The 19,615-nt window shown below is 40.4% G+C and overlaps 2 protein-coding genes across 2 annotated transcripts; one reads left to right on the forward strand and one right to left on the reverse strand.

Moving 5' to 3' along the window:
• Positions 1 to 8,634: 8,634 nt before the first annotated feature.
• On the reverse strand, positions 8,635 to 9,705 carry LOC125585758 (uncharacterized mitochondrial protein AtMg00810-like). Its single transcript, XM_048755407.1, has one exon. It carries the CDS (start codon positions 9,703 to 9,705, stop codon positions 8,635 to 8,637), a length of 1,071 nt encoding a protein of 356 aa, XP_048611364.1.
• A 1,477-nt stretch (positions 9,706 to 11,182) lies between these two features.
• LOC106410908 lies at positions 11,183 to 12,894 on the forward strand. Its single transcript, XM_013851543.3, has 3 exons — positions 11,183 to 12,024; positions 12,101 to 12,428; positions 12,512 to 12,894. Exons 1-3 carry the CDS (start codon positions 11,525 to 11,527, stop codon positions 12,746 to 12,748), a joined length of 1,065 nt encoding a protein of 354 aa, XP_013706997.2. The 5' UTR covers positions 11,183 to 11,524; the 3' UTR covers positions 12,749 to 12,894.
• Positions 12,895 to 19,615: the final 6,721 nt, after the last annotated feature.

Raw genomic sequence — 19,615 nt, forward strand, 5'->3', positions numbered from 1 at the left:
TCCTGAACATGGCCTCCCATTCCGGATTTGTGGCCGCTATGACGTCCAAGAAGTTCTCGAGACCAGTCATACGAGCTGTGAACGACGATTTTGTCGAGGCCAACTCGTTTTGTGTCGACGACAGCTGATGTTGTGTCGTCTCCAACACGTCGCGCAGCTGAGAGACTTCATCATCCCGTCTCTGGCCATAAGAGGAAGTCGCTCTCGGAACATCGTTGACGGAACCAATCCCCAACACACGTCCCTTTTTCTTGGGAGCGACCTTAAAAAACAATAAAATATATATTAAAATTTAAATTTTAAAGTAAAATGGAATTAATAAAAAATTTATATAAAATTTACCTCCTCGTAAATTCTATCCACTTCTATTGTGGATAAGACGACGGGTGATCCGTCGGCGGACTCCTGCGCCAGCTGGGTCTCACGCTCGTCAATACGAGCTGCCACATCATTGTAGATCTTCTCAGACTTCTCATCTACAAATGCGCCCGCCTTGTTCATGTGGGTCCGATCGAAAAGTTACATAAGAGTCGGTAAACGTCTCAACTCCTTGGCCTAAAAATAGTTAAGAAAGTTTTTTATATATATATATATATATATATTAAAAATCAAAAAGTTAAATATTTAAATTACGTACCATTTCCAAACGGACGCGGGCGTGTGGCTTTTGGCCCGTACTATGTTGCATCGCCCTGTGGCCGTGCTCATCTACCGAGTTACGGGAGGCGGAGCAAGACTGGGCGACTCTCATGGCATCAGGATCCCTCCAGTAACGGATGAGGCCATCCCACACGTCCGTGGTGATGGTTGTGGGTTTGCCCCGCTCATAGCCCTTCACGATCCAGTCACCCTTCCAGTTGGAGACCGTGTCCAACAAACGTTTCTTCGCCTTGTCGATAAACTCTTTCCGCACCTTCTCAGTGACCCCCATGGACCAATTAAATTTTTGCTGCAAAAAAAAAAAATATTAATAATTAGTTTAGAAAAATAAAATTTTAAAAAATATAAATCAGGAATAAATTGTAAAAACTTACAGCGTAAATCTTGAACCACGTCCTTCTGATGTAGATCGGAGTGGATTTCCAGTTGGGATGTGCCATGGAGAAGTAACCTTTAATCGTCTCGGTTACTTCTGTTGCAAGGCAGTTATCAACCCCAAACCTGGAAAAAAAAAAACAAATTCAAAGTTTTAAATATTTATTAAAGTCACAAATGAATTTTAAAAAATAAATGTAACATACATACCAAAGTGTTCCTTCAAGTCGGTCGGGGTCTATGATCGGTAAGCCTTCTCTGCCTGGCAAACCGAGAATGTCCTCAACAGTGTACTGAGAGTAAGGACAACTCGCTGGCACCATCAAATCAGCATGAACCTGATGGGCGGGCATCTGAGGAGGCACATGAGGAGCTGGCATCGGAGGAGGAGCTACCGGAGGAGGCACATGAGGAACTGATGGCGATGCCGTAGAAGAAGGCGAGACTCTCTGAGAAGATTGAGTCTCGGGGACGGTCTCCTGCTGACCCGAAGAACCGGGAGCTGAAGAAGAACCGGGAAGTGAAGGCGGGTCTAACCGACTACCCGGTGGACCGAACATCTGCGAGTAGTGAGCACTACGCTGGTGTCTACGAATAGTCTGCAAAATTTAAAATTCTAAATTAAAGTCAAGAGTAAATAAAAAATTATGAACAGTATTAACTACGTAATTAATAAAATGAGGAAACCTAAATTTTGTAAACTAATTTCGTAAACTAAATTCCCTAAACTAACCACCTAATCTAAATTCCCTAAACTACTTAGAGAGGAAAGAGAGTTACCATGTTGAGAGGAAATGGAGAGGCTGTAGAGAGGAATTAGAGAGGAAATGAAGAGGGCTGCGGTTTCGCCTATATATAGGATTAGTGTTCGTCGAAAATTCGTCGCAAAATAACGAGGAAAGACAGAGGCCCGTCTTTCGTTTTGTCGCAAGGTCCAAGCAAATTAACGAGGATATACAGAGGCCCGTCTTTTATTTAACGTCGTTCTTGCGATGATTTTTGTTTTATCATCGATTTTACGTGGGCCCGTCTTTCGTTTCGTCGCAAGGGCCAAGCAAATTAACGAGGATATACAGAGGCCCGTGTTTTATTTAACGTCGTTCTTGCGACGATTTTTGTTTTTATCATCGATTTTACGTGCAAATAGCGAGGCTTTTTTTGCTAACCCCTAAAATCTTAAACCCCAAACCTCAAACCCTATCTTTCTTAGGAATGTTCTCCTGAAGCTGTTCTACGACTTCTTCTTTAAGAGTGCGTGTGCTCAAATCCCTGAAAAATGCTCCAATGCCTATTCCAAAAACAATTAAACACATTGTTAGTCAAATACTATTATTGTAAACTTAACCAATTTAATATTATTGTCCTATTGTAAACTACCTGCAAGTGCTTCATGTACGTTTGTTGGAAGTAGCTCCGCAAATGCAAATGGCAGAAGTCGTTGCATAAAGACATGACAATCATGACTCTTCATCCCGGAGAACTTTTGACCCTTTTCAACACATCTTGAAAGATTTGAAACATACCCATCAGGGAACTTCACTTCTGATGCCACCCAATTGAACAAAACCGACTTTGTTTCTGAAGACAATCTAAAAATTGGAACGGGAACTTGGCCATTGCTTTTTATATGTAACTCACTTCTTGAGCAAATATCCGGCAAGTCCAACCTCGATTTTATGTTGTCTTTTGTCTTCCCTGGGACATTCAATATTGTATTCATGATGTTCTCAAAGAAATTCTTCTCTATATGCATCACATCAAGGTTGTGGCGCAGAAGAAGATCCTTCCAATATGGTAACTCCCAAAATATACTCTTCTTGTGCCAGTTGTGATGAACACCGTAAGAATCAGGCATATTACGAGGGACATGCCAATTACCACCCCAGCGAACTGTTTCGTTAGCTCCGTAGTAGTCGATTTGCGCTTCAATTTGTTCTCCAATTAGATATGGAGGAGGAGTGTCTCTCACAACCTTTTTGTGCCTAAACAAATTCTTGTTTCTTCGGTACGGATGGCCAACTGGAAGAAATCGACGGTGACAATCGAACCAACTTGTCTTTCTACCATTCTTCAGTTGAAATGCATCTGTCGTTCCATTACAATATGGACAAGCTAATCTCCCATGTGTAGTCCATCCAGACAACATCCCATAGGCAGGAAAGTCACTTATGGTCCACAAAAGCATAGCTCGCATCGTAAAATTCTTCTTCGTTGAGCAGTCATACGTCCTCACCCCTGTTGACCACAAATCCTTCAACTCTTTTATCAGTGGTTGTAGGAAAACATCAAGTGACCTTTTTGGATGCTTCGGACCGGATATTAATATGGTCAAGAATTAAAACTTCTGTTGCATGCACATCTCCGGTGGCAGGTTGTATGGCGTAAGAAAGACAGGCCACAATGAATATTGTCTCCCTGACATTCCAAATGGACTAAATCCATCTGTGCATAATCCGAGGTACACATTCCGGCTATTGCTAGCGTAATTCGGATGTACTTTGTTAAAATGTTTCCAGGCTCTTGCATCTGATGGATGAGTCATCTCACCATCCGTCTGAGTATGCTCGGCATGCCACCTCATCTTTCCAGCAGTCTGCTCCGATTGGTACAATCTTTTCAATCTATCTGTAATTGGTAGGTACCACATCCTTTGGTACGGTACCCTATTACGTCCCCTTCCTTGCGGCTTGAATCGTGGTTTCTTGCAGAATCGACATTCTTCCAACTTCTCATCATCTCCCCAGTAGATCATGCAGTTGTCGATGCAAACATCTATCATCTCCGAAGGCAACCCAAGACTATAAACCAGTTTCTGAATCTCATAATAAGAATCAGCAGACTCATTGTCTTCCGGCAAATACTCTTTAAATAAATCTGCCCATTCGTTCATGCAACTTTCAGGTAGATTGTGATCAGTTTTAATATTCATCATTCTAGCAGCCAATGACAATTTAGAGAGACCTTCTCTACAACCACTGTAAAGTGGTTGATTTGCCGCATCTAACATTTCATAAAACTTTTTTGAATCTATGTTAGGTTCTTCATCTTCATCATCATGAGCTACGAATGCATCAGTTACCATATCATGAACCCTATCATAATCTACCATCGGCTGATCCTCCTGATGGTAACTATGTGCATTATGCAATTGATGATCAACCGGTTCTTCTTGAAAGTTGCTATTACTACTACTAGCTTCATTCTGATCATAACTATAACCTTCTCCATGTTGAAACCAGATATAATAATTTGGCGTGAAACCTCTATTTACTAAATGCTTCCAAACATTTTCACGATTTGCCAACTTTGAATTGTTACATTTCCTACAAGGACAAAATATTTTACCGCTTTCTTGGGCGAGCGGTGTAGAATCTGCTTGATGCATAAAACGCTCCAACCCAGCAAGATATTCTTTCGTCACTCTCCCGTTAGCATCTCTATGCATATACATCCACCTCCGCAACTCGAAAATATTTCCCAAGCCCGACATTTTTTTCACGTTTTTTTTCTTGTTGGTGTGCTTAAAATTATGTTCAAACCTCCATATATATAGAAAATTTTCGAATCTGGTAGTTGAATTTTGCTAGGAATTTACGACGAAAAATTAGGTTGGTGGCAAAAAAAACGTGTTAAGTTGGTGGATTTCTCGTTCTTTCCTCGTAAGTTATTTCTTCGTAAAAATCATGCTAAAATTACGACGAATTTGCGACGAAACACATTTTTCTCGGAAAAACCACGTTAACTTACGACGATTCTACGAGGAAACTTTATTTCCTCGCAATTTCATCGTTAAGTCATCGTAATTTCACGAGGAATAGTTTTCCTCGTTAAATTTCCTTGCTAAAACTGTGTTTTCTTGTAGTGGTATCCAGTGGAGTAGAACGTACCATTCCTTGGTGTACTCCAAACCTGTCAACAATCCTTTTTGCATAACCTTGTTGGCCGATGAATATTCCATCCTTTACCCTCTCGACCTCTATACCAAGAAAGTGATTAAGCTCGCCTAACTTCTTCATCTCAAACCTCACCGACATATCCTCTTGTAAACGAGCAATTTCAGCATCGTCATTTCCAGTAATGATCATATCATCCACGTACAGGAGAACTACTACATGAGCTCTTCCACTTCTCTTGAAGAATAGGCTTGGATCAGCACTTGATGCCATATACCCGCAAAACTGGAGAAATTGAGCAAGCTTTCCATACCAAGCCCGTTGAGCTTGTTTTAACCCGTACAAGGCCTTCTATAGCTTGCACACATGGTTAGGATACTCTTGTGATTCAAAACTAGGTGGTTGCTCCATAAATATTTCTTTATCATGCTCACCATAGAGAAAAGCATTCATCACATCTAACTGTCATAATTTCCATCCAAAGCTTGCAGCTAAAGATAAGAGTGAGCGTACCGTAGTCATCTTTGCTACTGGACTGAAGGTCTCATCATAATCTTCTCCGTACTTCTGAGAGAACCCTCGAGGAACCAACCTTGTTTTGTATCTATCAATGCTCCCATCCGCGTTTCTCTTTATTCGAAATACCCATTTACAAAAAACAGGTTGAGCATCCTTTGGTTTCGAAACCAAATCCCATGTTTCATTTTTCATGAGAGCATCAATCTCTTCCTTCATTGCGATCACCCACTCCTGAACTTCCTTTGCTTCTTCATAAGATGATGGCTCATCTTCATCTAGAGGAGCTGCAAAGTAACAAGAGTAAGTGGTGACGAACCTTTCATCTCTGAACCGAGCGGGTTTGACAATGTTCCTTTTTGGTCGTTGATTGGCGACAGAACCATGATCATGCTCTTCTTCTTCATCTTGGTCAACGCTCCCCCTTTCACCATGAGTCTCCTTTTCAACGCTTTCATTATCACTTGGAATGAATAATTTGTTCATTAGTCTTGGAGGAACCTGAACCATCTAGCTCATCTAAGACTTGATGTGTTCCATAGTAGGATGAAACTTCGTCAAAGACAACATCATGAGACATTGTGTATTTATGTGTCTCTGGATCCATACACCTCCAGCTCTTTCGTTGTTCATCGTAACCGACAAAAATACACTTCCTTTCCTTTGCTTCCAACTTTGTTCTTTGAGAGTCGAACACATGGACGTAACAGATTGATCCAAATATTCTGAGATGCTTCACCGTTGGCTTCTTCCCATGAATCATCTCGTAAGGAGACTTCATGTTGTTTGGACTGAGTGGCATCCGGTTGATGACATAAGCTGCACATCTCATGCCTTCTGCCCATAAAGCCTTAGGCAAATTCTTGTCATGTAGCCAGCTTCTGCACGTCTCGGTTAGATGTCTAATCTTTCTTTCTGCTACTCCAGTTTGTTGAGGTGTATACGGGCATGTATATTCTCTCTTAATACCATTGTTTTGGCAAAAGGAGAGGAACTCCTTTGACATAAATTCTCCTCCATTATCCGTCCTTAGAGTCTTTAGCTTCCGACTAAACTCTCCTTCCACGGTAATCTTAAATTCTTGAAATGTTTGAAATACTTCTGATTTTTTCTTCACAAAGTATACCCAAGTGTACCGTGAGAAATCATCTATGAACAGCAACATGTAGCAAAACCCAGAATAGGAGGATGTTCTTGTTGGACCCATCAAATCACTATGGACCTTCTCCAATGGACCGTTGCATCTTGAGGTTGAATGATCAAATGGAAGTCTATGTGACTTTCCATATTGACAACCTTCGCAAATTCTTCCTCCATCTTGAATCTCCAACTTTGGAAGCCCATGAACCAAGTCTTTATTAACCATGACCTTAAGCTTGGTCATATTTATATGGCCAAGTCTGGCATGCCATATTGAAGCATTGTCATTCGTACTCATCTTCTCCACATAGGCGTGTGAAGCCGATAAAACATATAAATCTTTGACGCGTGCTCCAGTGTGAATAACATCCGCCTTTAATTCTTTAATATTCCTTAAGAACTTAACATCTCTTGGGCCAAATAGAACATAGTTACCTGAGTCGACCGCATTCACCACCGAAAGAAGATTCTTCTTTACTCTAGGGACATGGTACACATTCTTTACGGTGATCAGTTCTTCATCCTCTCCTTTAATGACAACAGTCCCTTCTTTCTCAACTCGATGGATTGAATTATCAGCGGTAATAATGGCTTCTTTCCCGTCATGACGTTGAAGACTAGAAAATAACTTCTCATCTCCGGTAATATGATGGCTACAACCCGAGTCTACAATCCAATCATTTCTCAAGTTCTTAGTTGTGGGTGTACCTGGATGTGTAGCCTCCACCGTGAAACATTTCCCCCATTCTTCGTCTTTCATATGACTTTTTGACTCCACCATATTTGTTTCCTTCAACTTGACTCGACAATCCCTTTTGAAATGCCCAAGCTTTCCACCCCGGTAGCACTTGAACGTTTTCTTATCCATAGAAGATCTTTCGCTCTCATCATTGTGTCTTGAACCTCAATCTTTGTTTTTCGCCTTGAAGCTTTGTTGTCTCCGAGCTACAAAGGCGCTTCCCGAGTCTTCATTAATTTTGACTCCTGACATTTGCATGGCAAATGACTCTTGCGAAGCTAGCAAATTTTCAAACTCTTCCAAGGAAGGCTGTGTAGCCCATCCTTGAACCGAAGTCACAAACGGTGTATATTCAGGCCGTAGACCTCGAATGATAGACCGCTTCAACCGTGCTTCAGAAATTGACTCCTCCGGGTTTAGAGTATTAATCTCAGAGCATAGGTTCTTTACCTTGATAAAAAAACTCCGAGATTGAAGACTCCCCCTGCTCCGCATTCGCAAGCTCATTCTTTAATAATTGTAGCTTAGCCTCATTCTTCTTGTTGAACAATTGATCTAAAGCTTACCAAATGGAACTAGCGGAAGTACACCTTGAGACATGCTCAAATATGCTTGAAGATATTGACCTCTTCAAAGCAAACTCCGCCTTGGCATTCTTTCGTGTCCACTCCTTTGTCGCTTCCGGGGTTGCAGCATTTCCCCTTGGTGGTGTTGTGTTGTTACCACCGACGACGTCCCATAAGTCCTCACTCACCAGGTATGACTCCATGCATGACTTCCATAACCGGCAGTTAGATTGGTTTAGGATTTCCATTCCCAATCCAACAACACGACCCGTTGATTCCATACTTAGAATAGACTCGAGCTCTCTTTAAAAACCGATCTTGATGAGCACAAGATTAGCTTGGCTCTGATACCATGTAAAGAAAACCACCCTTGATAGTGCTTAACACTATCCCAATACCGTAATACCCGAGAACCCGAAAGAACCAAGAGAATTTCTAAGTATGAAGAATAATATGGAAGAACTCTCAAAAGATTTAGAGAACTTTGAGTACAACACTCTTTCTTTAAGAAAAACTTTCTTATTATTACACTTGTTCAACTTCTTGTGTTATGTTACAAATGAGAGAGGAGGGAGCTATTTATAGGCTCCAAAAGTATAAAATATCTTACAAACCTTATATTAATCTCTAGAACTCTCTACCATAATATCTAGATTTTTTCTACTAATACTTATCCAAAAGAGATCTCTAGAACACTTGAGGAGGTGATGATCTTTTATGATTTTTCTAGAGAGATTCTAGAACCTTAACTTAACTTTGGGTTTAGGCAAATAAGATTATTGGAACCCATAATTAAGGAGAGCCCAAAATCAAGTTTAACTTCAATACTCGCTTCGAACCTCCAATGACCTTTTGGTAACGACTTGGTGAAGATATCAGCAATGTTGTCCTCGCTTCGAACCTCCAATGCTTCAATTGTTCCATCAAGCACCTTCTCTCTTATGAAATGATGTTCCAATTCAGTGTGCTTCGTTCTTCCATGGAACACTGGAACACTGGCCAGCTTAATAGCACTTTGATTATCTCCGTAGATGGTAATCGATTTATTGATTGGCTCGAACAAATCTTCAAAGAGTCTTCGAAGCCATATACATTCTTGGGCTGCGAGTGTTGAAGCTTTATACTCTGCTTCGGTAGTAAACAATGACACTGTTGCTTGCTTCTTACTGCACCATGAAATGCTTGTGTCTCCACATAAGAACACAAAACCCGAAGTTGATTTTCGATTATCTAAATCTCCACCAAAGTCAGCATCTGTGAAACCATGAAGAGAACCCTTGGCTTTATACTTGTACATCAGTCCCATGCCAAGAGTTGACTTCACATACTTCAGTATCTTCTTTGCCGCTTCTAGATGTGGCTTCCTTGGTTCCTGCATGAGCCGGCTTACAAGGTCAACCGCAAAGGCAATATCTGGTCCTGTAATTGTTAAGTATAAAAGACTTCCAACAAGAGAGCGATAAGGTCGAGGATTGGCTAACAAGGATCCTTCATCGCGTTTGAGCCTTATGTTAGTATCCAGTGGAGTAGAACGTACCTTTCCTTGGTGTACTCCAAACCTGTCAACAATCCTTTTTGCATAACCTTGTTGGCCGATAAATATTCCATCCTTTACCCTCTCGACCTCTAGACTAAGAAAGTGATTAAACTCGCCTAACTTCTTCATCTCAAACCTCACCGACATATCGTCTTGTAAACGAGCAATTTCAGCATCGTCATTTCCAGTAATGGTCATATCATCCACGTAGAGGAGAACTACTACATGAGCTCTTCCACTTCTCTTGAAGAATAGGCTTGGATCAGCACTTGATGCCATATACCCGCAAAACTGGAGAAATTGAGCAAGCTTTCCATACCAAGCCCGTGGAGCTTGTTTTAACCCGTACAAGGCCTTCTATAGCTTGCACACATGGTTAGGACACTCTTGTGATTCAAAACCAGGTGGTTGCTCCACAAATATTTCTTTATCAAGCTCACCATAGAGAAAATCATTCTTCACATCTAACTGTCATAATTTCCATCCAAAACTTGCAGCTAAAGATAAGAGTGAGTGTACCGTAGTCATCTTTGCTACTGGACTGAAGGTCTCATCATAATCTTCTCCGTACTTCTGAGAGAACCCTCGAGAAACCAACCTTGCTTTGTATCTATCAATGCTCCCATCTGCCTTTCTCTTTATTCGAAATACCCATTTACAAGAAACAGGTTGAGCATCCTTTGGTTTCGGAACCAAATCCCATGTTTCATTTTTCATGAGAGCATCAATCTCTTCCTTCATTGCGATCACCCACTCCTGAACTCTCCTTGCTTCTTCATAAGATGATGGCTCATCTTCATCTAGAGGAGCTGCAAAAGTAACAAGAGTAAGTGGTGACGGACCTTTCATCTCTGAACCGAGCGGGTTTGACAATGTTCCTTTTTGGTCGTTGATTGGCGACAGAACCATGATCATGCTCTTCTTCTTCATCTTGGTCAACGCTCCCCCTTTCACCTTGAGTCTCCTTTTCAACGCTTTCATTATCACTTGGAACTTGAATAATTTGTTCATTAGTCTTGGAGGAACCTGAACCATCTAGCTCATCTAAGACTTGATGTGTTCCATAGTAGGATGAAACTTCGTCAAAGACAACATCACGAGACACTGTGTATTTATGTTTCTCTGGATCCATACACCTCCAGCCCTTCCGTTGTTCATCGTAACCGACAAAGATACACTTCCTTGCCTTTTTCTTCCAACTTTGTTCTTTGAGTGTCGAATACATGGACGTAACAGACTGATCCAAATATTCTGAGATGCTTCACCGTTGGCTTCTTCCCATGAATCATCTCGTAAGGAGACTTCATGTTGTTTGGACTGAGTGGCATCCGGTTGATGACATAAGCTGCACATCTCATGCCTTCTGCCCATAAAGCTTTTGGCAAATTTTTGTCATGTAGCCTGCTTTTGCACGTCTCGGTTAAATGTCTAATCTTTCCAACTTTGTATCTAAGTCTATATAAAGGGGATTTTGCATATGCTTTAAGCAAATGCCACTTTTGTCCAAACAAATCTTTTATTCATTTTTTTTGGGAAACACAACAAATCTTTTATTCATCTACCAAAATAAATGTCTCATCTTTTAGTAGTTACTTTTCAAAAATAATATTTACCTCCAAATGCTTCATCTATCAACCAGACATCTCTTCATAACTCAAAAAGCCCAAAAAAACCCGAACTCTCCCCTAAAACTGTACAATCTAAAAGCCTTTGTGGTTTTGTCTCTTTGTAATGTTTTAAAAGTTATATCCATCTTGTTCTAGAGATTAATTCGCAACCCACATTATACCGGGTCAAACAATTAATGCTGCCCACATTATAGCCCAAGTCCAAGCTGGATATATCTTCAACTCTCAAAGCTCTCCCATCTGACATATTCAAATCTCCTCACAGCTAAAATGAAGTTAGAGAACCATACTTTCTTCATAATAACCAAAAAGATAATGGACCCTCACTTTCTTTAGAAAATCGAAGACAAAAATAATTAAAGAAATACACGATGAATGTGACTCTCTAACAATCAAACAACTCTTTGCCATTTTTTTTTTCCCTTGGAGCCGAGTTTTATTATTGAAATCGTCCCTTCTCTTCTCTTCCAATGGCTCTGATGCGAACCAGGAGCCAATTGAACGTTTCTTCACCACCACCTCTTCCTTCACCGATCCCTAGAGCCAGAGGATCTCGTTCCGCTGCGAACGAGATCCTCACCGAGATCATAGAGAAATCGATCCAGGTTCCCGAGCTAACGCTCCCTGAATCTCATTCCGGACGTGAATCTTGCGGCTCACGCCACCTGATCCCAGCGGAGATTGATTTTCGGTTATTGACGTCGAGGAGAGAAGGATCCGTGGATCGTCTGGTGCGATCCGCGAGAGAGTTCGGGGCGTTTCGCGTGAGCTACCATGGGATATCGAGCGAGGAGATGAGGTCTCTCGTGAGGGAGTCGGGTCGGGTTTTCGGAGTTTTGGAGGGAAGAGACACGGGTTTTCGGAGAAGCGTTGTCGGAAACAGAGACGAGATCGTTTGGGTTCGGTCGTGGAAGGAACGTATGGAATGGGCGCGCGAGTATATCGGACCGGAACGATACCGCTGCTTCAGGTATTGGGCCGTTATTGGGCCGTTATTGGGCCAAATTTCTATGGTGGATTGAATCTTTGTTGAACATATGTTGCAGCCAAGAAATGGAGAATGTAGCTGATAAACTTGAAGGAGTAGCAAGGAAGCTAGGGCTAATAATGGTGGAGAACTCCAGGAGACAGACTGATAAGAGGATACAAAGAGGAGAATCTGTTCTAAGTGTTTACAGGTACAATCATGAAAATGTTACAGAGCAAAGCCCTCCTTTGCCTAAAGAGACGACCGAAGAAATGCTTCAGTACACACTCAGCCTTCACCTACCTGCTAAGAACTGTGAGTTCCGTGTCAACTCAGGGAAAGGCGGTCCACTTTTTTTCCATGCTGATCCTGATACTATTCTTGTCACTTTCGGTCGTCAGCTTGAGGTACGTTATATGACACTTCAACACTATACATATGTCGTATAAAGTGAAAGGTTGTTATATGATATAATCTTGTTATAAACTAGGAATGGAGCTTAGGAGAGTTCAAATGTCGTCAAGGAGAAATCATTTATCATCCAGATGTGTATGGCTCGCGCACTTCCTTCTCCGTAGAGCTAAAGTGCATGTCTCTTTTCTTATCACATGCTTCTGTTTCAAAAACTTCAAAAACGTTCTCTTTAACCCATCAGATTTTCACTTCGTTACTCCTACTCTTTTTCTTCCAGTTCTTTTGGAGGTATGGATCCCATGCGGCCACTTAGAATTTCCAAATACATATATACATATATATATATACACTTATTTTTATGGGAGACATGCGTACATTTGAATGTTTATGGACTGGTATAAAGTGTGTATTAGGTTGAACCTTCGGTTGTACTTGTATATTTAAAAGATGTTTGTGCCTTTTATTAAATGCCAACACAAGGCAGCAAAAGAAACCAACACAAAAAGATGTTTGTGCCTTTTATTAAATGCCAATATAGAATTGTTTGTCCTTTTTTTTTGCTTGAACTCAAAATTATCGACGTTTGAAACGCAAAGTATTTGTTTTAAGCAATCTGCAATGCAGTTTTTGTCGTTGTAAGTGTTCTTGATGGGTTTTAGGATTAAAAAACATTGCCATATATCACAAAAGACTTCGTAATTGAGCTTATGAAAAAATAGCAATACAAGATTTGGATTCTTCCAATTTTTTAATCAAACATCCATTTTCGGTTTCTTCTTTCTGAAACGTCCTATATTTGGAACTTCGCTTCCTCAAAATTTTAATATATTTTAGGAAATCAAAACTATGATGATGTTTGGCAAAGAAGAACTTCCTAGATTGAGGGTGACGGTGGTCGGTGGATATGGTTGTGATGGTACTGACGAAGGCATACGTACCTAGATCATCGCCATGTTAAAAATCCCATAATTTTTTTAATCGTGAGGACATAAACTATTTAAAATATATAATATAAATACATATTTTTTAAAAAGATGACGGTGTCACATAGACAAGTCATTATAATTTGGCGAAACGTTATTAAATTTGTGACAATATAGCAAATACCATTAAGAAAGTTATCCCATTCGTGAGGAAAAACATGAATGAGCGAGAGTTTTGTTATGAACATTGTGGATTGCCATTAACCAAGACAAGAAGAGATGACTTCTCAGGCCACGACCAGGCCCAGCCACGACCAGGCCCAGCCACGACCAGGCCCAACCACAGCCGTGTCCAAGAGGAGAGAGAGACGGCGGCTGAGGAGAGAGAGTCGGCCTATCCTATGGCCGACCTTAGATCTAGGAAGTTTCCATTTATCTGTTTTAGATCTTTTCCTATTTCATGTTGTATTAGGTTTTGGATAATTTCCTTTTTCCTATTCCTTGTAACCCCTATATAAGGGAACACTTTGATTGAGTAATAATATACAGAGACACACGAAAATATTCAGTCTAAAACCCTTCGTTCACAACACGTTATCAGCACGATAGTCTCTAGACCCTGAGACAAAAACCCTAACCTAAAATCCGTCACACATAAACCCTAAATCAGGCGGAACTTCAAATCGATCTATCTCTCCAACTCCGAGGAACCAGAAGACGAGCCACATATCAAATTGAAGCTCTGGACGAGACGAATCTATCTGCGAAAACCGTTCGTCAATCCGATCTCAGACGCGCCCACACTCGCAGAAACAACAGACGGCGCCGACTTAGTTCTTTGGAACCCTAATCCGAACCTACAAGTCTTCTAGCCAATTTCAAATCATGTTGAAAGATAAGTTTATCATACCTCAGTTATTTGATGATACCTTGTTTAGAATATGGTGTTTCATGTAATCTAATACTCTTTGTTTAATTGTTTCATGAGCTGAAGAGGAGTTAGTGCGAAGAACCTTAACTTGTTCTTGCTTGAGCTCTGGATTGCATACATCCGATCAGATCCAGCCCTAAGGTGTTCCTGATCCCAGACGTCCTCAGCTCCCTGATTCAAAACAAGGCCAGTCCACGTTCCAAGAGAGACAGCTCGCAAACCAGATCAGCTTGCGCTCGCAAAGGAAGCAACTCGCGACCCGATAGGAGGCAGTGTCTGTCCAGCTCGCTTCCGTTCTCCAACTCGCGATCCGACAGGAGCCAGCGTCCGTCCGCGTGAAGGATAGAGGTTCATCAGCTCTCTTGGTGGTCCGGTTCAACCCTTCAAACAGAGGTATACCGTGATCTGAGAACCTAGAAAGAACAAACCCTAAAATCCTAATCCATGATTATGGACTCCCTTTGTTCTTAATGAAACCCTAAATTGATATAACCTAGAATTGATCATCTCATAAATCACTAGATTAAAATCGATTCCCTAGAACATGTTTGATTGTTTGATTGTTTCTAATTTGAATTAAAGAAACCTTAAATTTGGAATCGTAATCCTGGAAACCCTAAAACCCTAAAATCGGTTTAGACTTCATCTGATCTATTGATCATTGAGGTTTCTAAATTAATTTATTGATTGATGATCTGAGATATTAGGATTGTTTGATAGATTGATTGATAGATCTAAATCTCTAAATTCGAAATCCTTAAGGCCTTGAAACCCTTAATCGGCTACTTGAAAGTTTTAAGATCCTAAATCTCGTTTTGACTTCCTAAAGGTTTTGAAATCTTAAATCTAATAAAAGTTTTAAAAGATTGAAAGTTTAGAAATGGTTTTTAAATGTGAGTTAGGTTGCTAGATTGATTGATTCTAAAATCTAGTTGAAACATTACCAACCTTGAAATTGGTAAACTTGATATGTATTGTGTGGCATTGTGTATTGTCATGAATCATATTGGACGACCATAAGGTCCAATACATTGTACACACTTGCGGCCTTGTGCCCTTGGTTGATTAAAAGCCGTGTGGCTTAGTGTACATCTAAGAGGCCGAGTGGCCTAGCATCCGGAGAGTCATATGACCCGGACTGCATCATGATCCGATCCTTAAGATCGTTCTATCACATAATAATCGTGAAAGTCTAAGGCAAAGCCGTATGGCCTTATATCCGGATTGATATAGAAACCGGATCATATCATGAACCAATCTCTAGGATTGTTGTATCACACTAACATGGCCGTGTGACCTGAATCACACCATGATCGATTGTTTTCATAGATGCGTAAGACTTGTTTGTGGCCGAGCTTGTTAAATATCATGCGGCTACATGACCACATTGTGAACCTAAATTTTAAAATGACAATGTGACTCAGATATCGAAAAGGGACTTGGTGATACAATCACCAAGGACAACAATGAGAATGAATTGGTACAGTATTCCATCATCTCATTGAAGGTCTAAAAGATCAGTACATCACTATGGAAAATCCACTAGACTTTGGGGATGCTTTACAGCGTAGAAATTTCCACCAGAAAACGGTGTTGCTTCCAAAGGCTAGAAATGACTAGAAGAATCGAAGATTCTTGGATTACAAAGTCATGGATGAGTACAACTCAGTCTTGTTTAAGACAGTCTCAATGCTGAGACTTTGTGGTGTAGTAACCAAGGAAGAGTTACTAGAGAAGTCTTATTCCACATTCCATGTGTCGAAAGTCATACTGTAACAACAGTATAGAATAAAAGGCTTCGCCACTTATACTGATCTGATTTTCAAAAGGACCAAATTTCGATACGACTAGTCTTATTGCTTTATGATTGCATTCGTGTTTACTTTAACCTAAGGATCATTCACGATTTATATGGAATTGGTTTTAAGTTTATTAAATCTTGCCTGATCTTACTTAAACATATGAATGTTTTAAAGAGTTGCCTAAAGGGCATAAAACCAAGTAAGAAATCATGAATGGTATAGAACGCCTAGTAGGAAACTATGGCTAAGGCATTTGCCTATAAGGCATTATATACACCCAAAGAAATGTGGTCCATTGAAGTTATAATGAATGGTTTCCAAATAAGATACAATGGGCAAGAAAGGTAACAAAGTTCCTTCAGATCTTTAAGAATAAAAACGCCTAAGACCTTTGAAAGAAAGTGGTCAAGACTATACCGATGATCTCTACTGATTTATACTATGCTAAGGATCAGTATGATAAGAGGCAAGAGATGTGGTGATCATATTGAGAAACACCACGAAATTTTACACTATATGGCATGATAGGATTAGCCATCCTAGTATAGAACTTGATGCAAAAGATTAAAATTGAAAAGGCACAGAGTTATCCCGTAAAGATCTCACGTTGTGAAACATGTACACATAGGGAAACTCATTAGGCTTAATTATCCCAAAGCACCACGACCTTATAGTATGGTCATGAGGGGGAGAGGATAAACCCATGATCAATACTACAAGTTCGTGTACTATGGTCTAAACACCATGATATATGGCTTGGCCATTACTAGACCATAAAGGGCCATTACCCGGCCAAAGAGGCCATGATACAAACGGCCAAACCAAAGAGGCATGTGACTTGTCCATTACACGACTTGGCCATGACTTGGCCGTGACTTGTCTGAATAGTGCAGGCTTGTCCGCACACAGTCCATGACTCGGCTAAAGAAGCCGAAGAGACCATGAGAGACAACGGTCTGGCCGCAAAGGCCATAACCAGCCGGAAAGACCATTACCTATAAAAGGTTCGGCCATTACCTATATGCTTGGGGACATTATGAATATACATGTACAAAATGATAATAAGCATCAGGCCATATAAGTGAGCATAGATATTCCCATCTAAAGAATGAATACGGGTCATTAAAACCAGACAAACCATCTTAAGAGATTCTGAGATAAAACCACCACATACATATATGTGCCGTCTAAGATGAAACCTCAGAAGAGGATTGGGAATATATGTTGGATAGGAGTAATACTTTCTCCTACGAATTCAAAGAAAGCTTGAGCCAAAACATGGGTGATTAAAATAGTGGCCAAGTACGGATTGCATGATCAAATGGATCCGACTATCCAAACATTAAAGGAGAAAGATTATAAGCTGGATAAAGAAAGAGTAAATGAATGATAAGAATGGTTTTAACCATCATTGTCTTGGCAAGATCCTCGGACTATACATTATGATATAAGACGTCCAAAGAAAGATAATATAAAGATAGCCAATTGAGAAGCTAATCGAAATGCCAGACACTGACCCGAAAAAGAATGACTAACCAGCTTAGCACCAAACGAAATTTAAAGTCCTAGAAGAGACATAATCAAGTTGCTATAGAGTCTATGCAAGATAGACCAAGTGTTCCATAAGAGTAAAGAAATTCGGATAGAAAGAAAAGGTGCATAGACAGATCCGAAGTCATGATAAGAGAAACCATACCAGACATAGAGATAAAGGCTGGCCAGCTACACATCTAAGGTACCAAACCAAGTAGTCTTGGGACGCCAAGCTGCTAGGTAACAAAGGTCCTGGATAATGAAATCTCAAAGTGATCAGATCATGTCTGGAACATAGTGGAATCACATGAAAGTGTCGACACACACATTTGTATAAAGATACACAAGAGAATAGCACTTGAACATAAGCGAGGATCATGTACCCACGAATGAGTACTCATCATACAATCATAGAATCATAAAGATTATAAAGAATAGAAAGATAAACGTGGAGGTTCAAAGTATCTAAAGAGAGATGAGCGTATTGGCCATGTACATATACAGAAATGCCATCTGATAAACCAGTGAAATAGATGGATCTTGTGAGATAAAGAAACCGTGAGAGAGGACACATGATCACGTGGCCTAGAGTGTCTATGTCTTCATATTAACAGCATTAGATCATAGCTTGTTTACACAAGGTACTCACAGAGATCAAAGGAACATATTATAAGGAGATGAACTCCTATGTGGTGATTGCTGCTACAGATTTTCGATATTAAACCAAGTCTGGTCATATGAAAGAGAATAGATACACTAAATGTAGTAAGCAGCATATGGATCACTGGATAAGATAAGATAAGAGAACAGCTTTGTTCCTAAGCTGATTCATGGACTGAAGCAAAAGCAGCTGCATAAAGTATATAAAAGAAATTGATCACACATGATCATTGATCTTGGAGTTGTGTAAAAGACAATCCAATAACAGTCCATATACATATGAGAATTTATAAAGAAATTCCTTGTGCTTATACTAAACCTAAAAGAGGTTAGAAGAATGATACAAAACATATTTGTAGGCATCCAGCACATTGGCTGAGAGCGTCCGGTCCTTCAAACTAGAGACGTCCGACTCTGTTCGTCCAAGGGCGTCCAGCTCTTCAGCAAAGAGCGTCCAGATTTTCTAGACACGTCCGGCTTTAGACCTAAAAGGCGTCTGACCCTTCTTCTTGGTCACGGTCTAATAGAAACTAAAGATCAACCATCAGGTTGCAATCCGACATTAGATCCCTTAAGGATCCAGCATAGCAGAATGGTCTGCTGCTGTATGAACTCCATAAAGCTTTGTCATAAGAATTAAAAGGAGACATCTAATCTGTCGGATACCAAAGAAGTATTGTAGCCCATAAAGCTTATGAGATCTATGACCTAAGGTCATTGGGCGTTATTAAGATATGAAAACAAGGAATAAGGCATTACCTAAGGCAAAGGAATCAATGCCCACATCCATGAGTGTGTTCGGCCTAATAGCCACAGCAATGATTGATCATGAACACTCATGAAACAAGTAGTGAACATGTATAGACAAGGTCTATGACCTGGATATAGATCGACCAGATTGAAACATGGTCGAATGATAAACCATATTTAGTATGCTGTCCATAAGTACTTAGTCTGTCCGACCTAAGTAAATGAGTTTGATAAGTAGACAGTCACGTCTAGACTATGGACAGATGCAAACACGTTTTGCAAAGACCAACATGTGATTCCCGAGGACAATGTGGTTCACATTGCTTAGCACACATGCTTTAAACGGGACACTCAATGTCAAAGGACATGAGAAACGACCTAAGAGGTCTAAGTGGTCTTAATTACGGTACAGTAATGAAACTGGCCGATTACTCCCTTCCTACACAGACAGGATAGATCACGCATCAAGATGCGTAGTATGTAGAACCTACACCGAGGTTCACATCAGGGGGAGTAGTGCGTGTTGTACTCTTTTTCCTTCATCATGGTTTTGTCCCACTGGGTTTTCCTGATAAGGTTTT

The sequence above is a fragment of the Brassica napus genome, chromosome C4 (assembly GCF_020379485.1).
Source record: "Brassica napus cultivar Da-Ae chromosome C4, Da-Ae, whole genome shotgun sequence".
Taxonomy (NCBI): Eukaryota; Viridiplantae; Streptophyta; class Magnoliopsida; order Brassicales; family Brassicaceae; genus Brassica; species Brassica napus.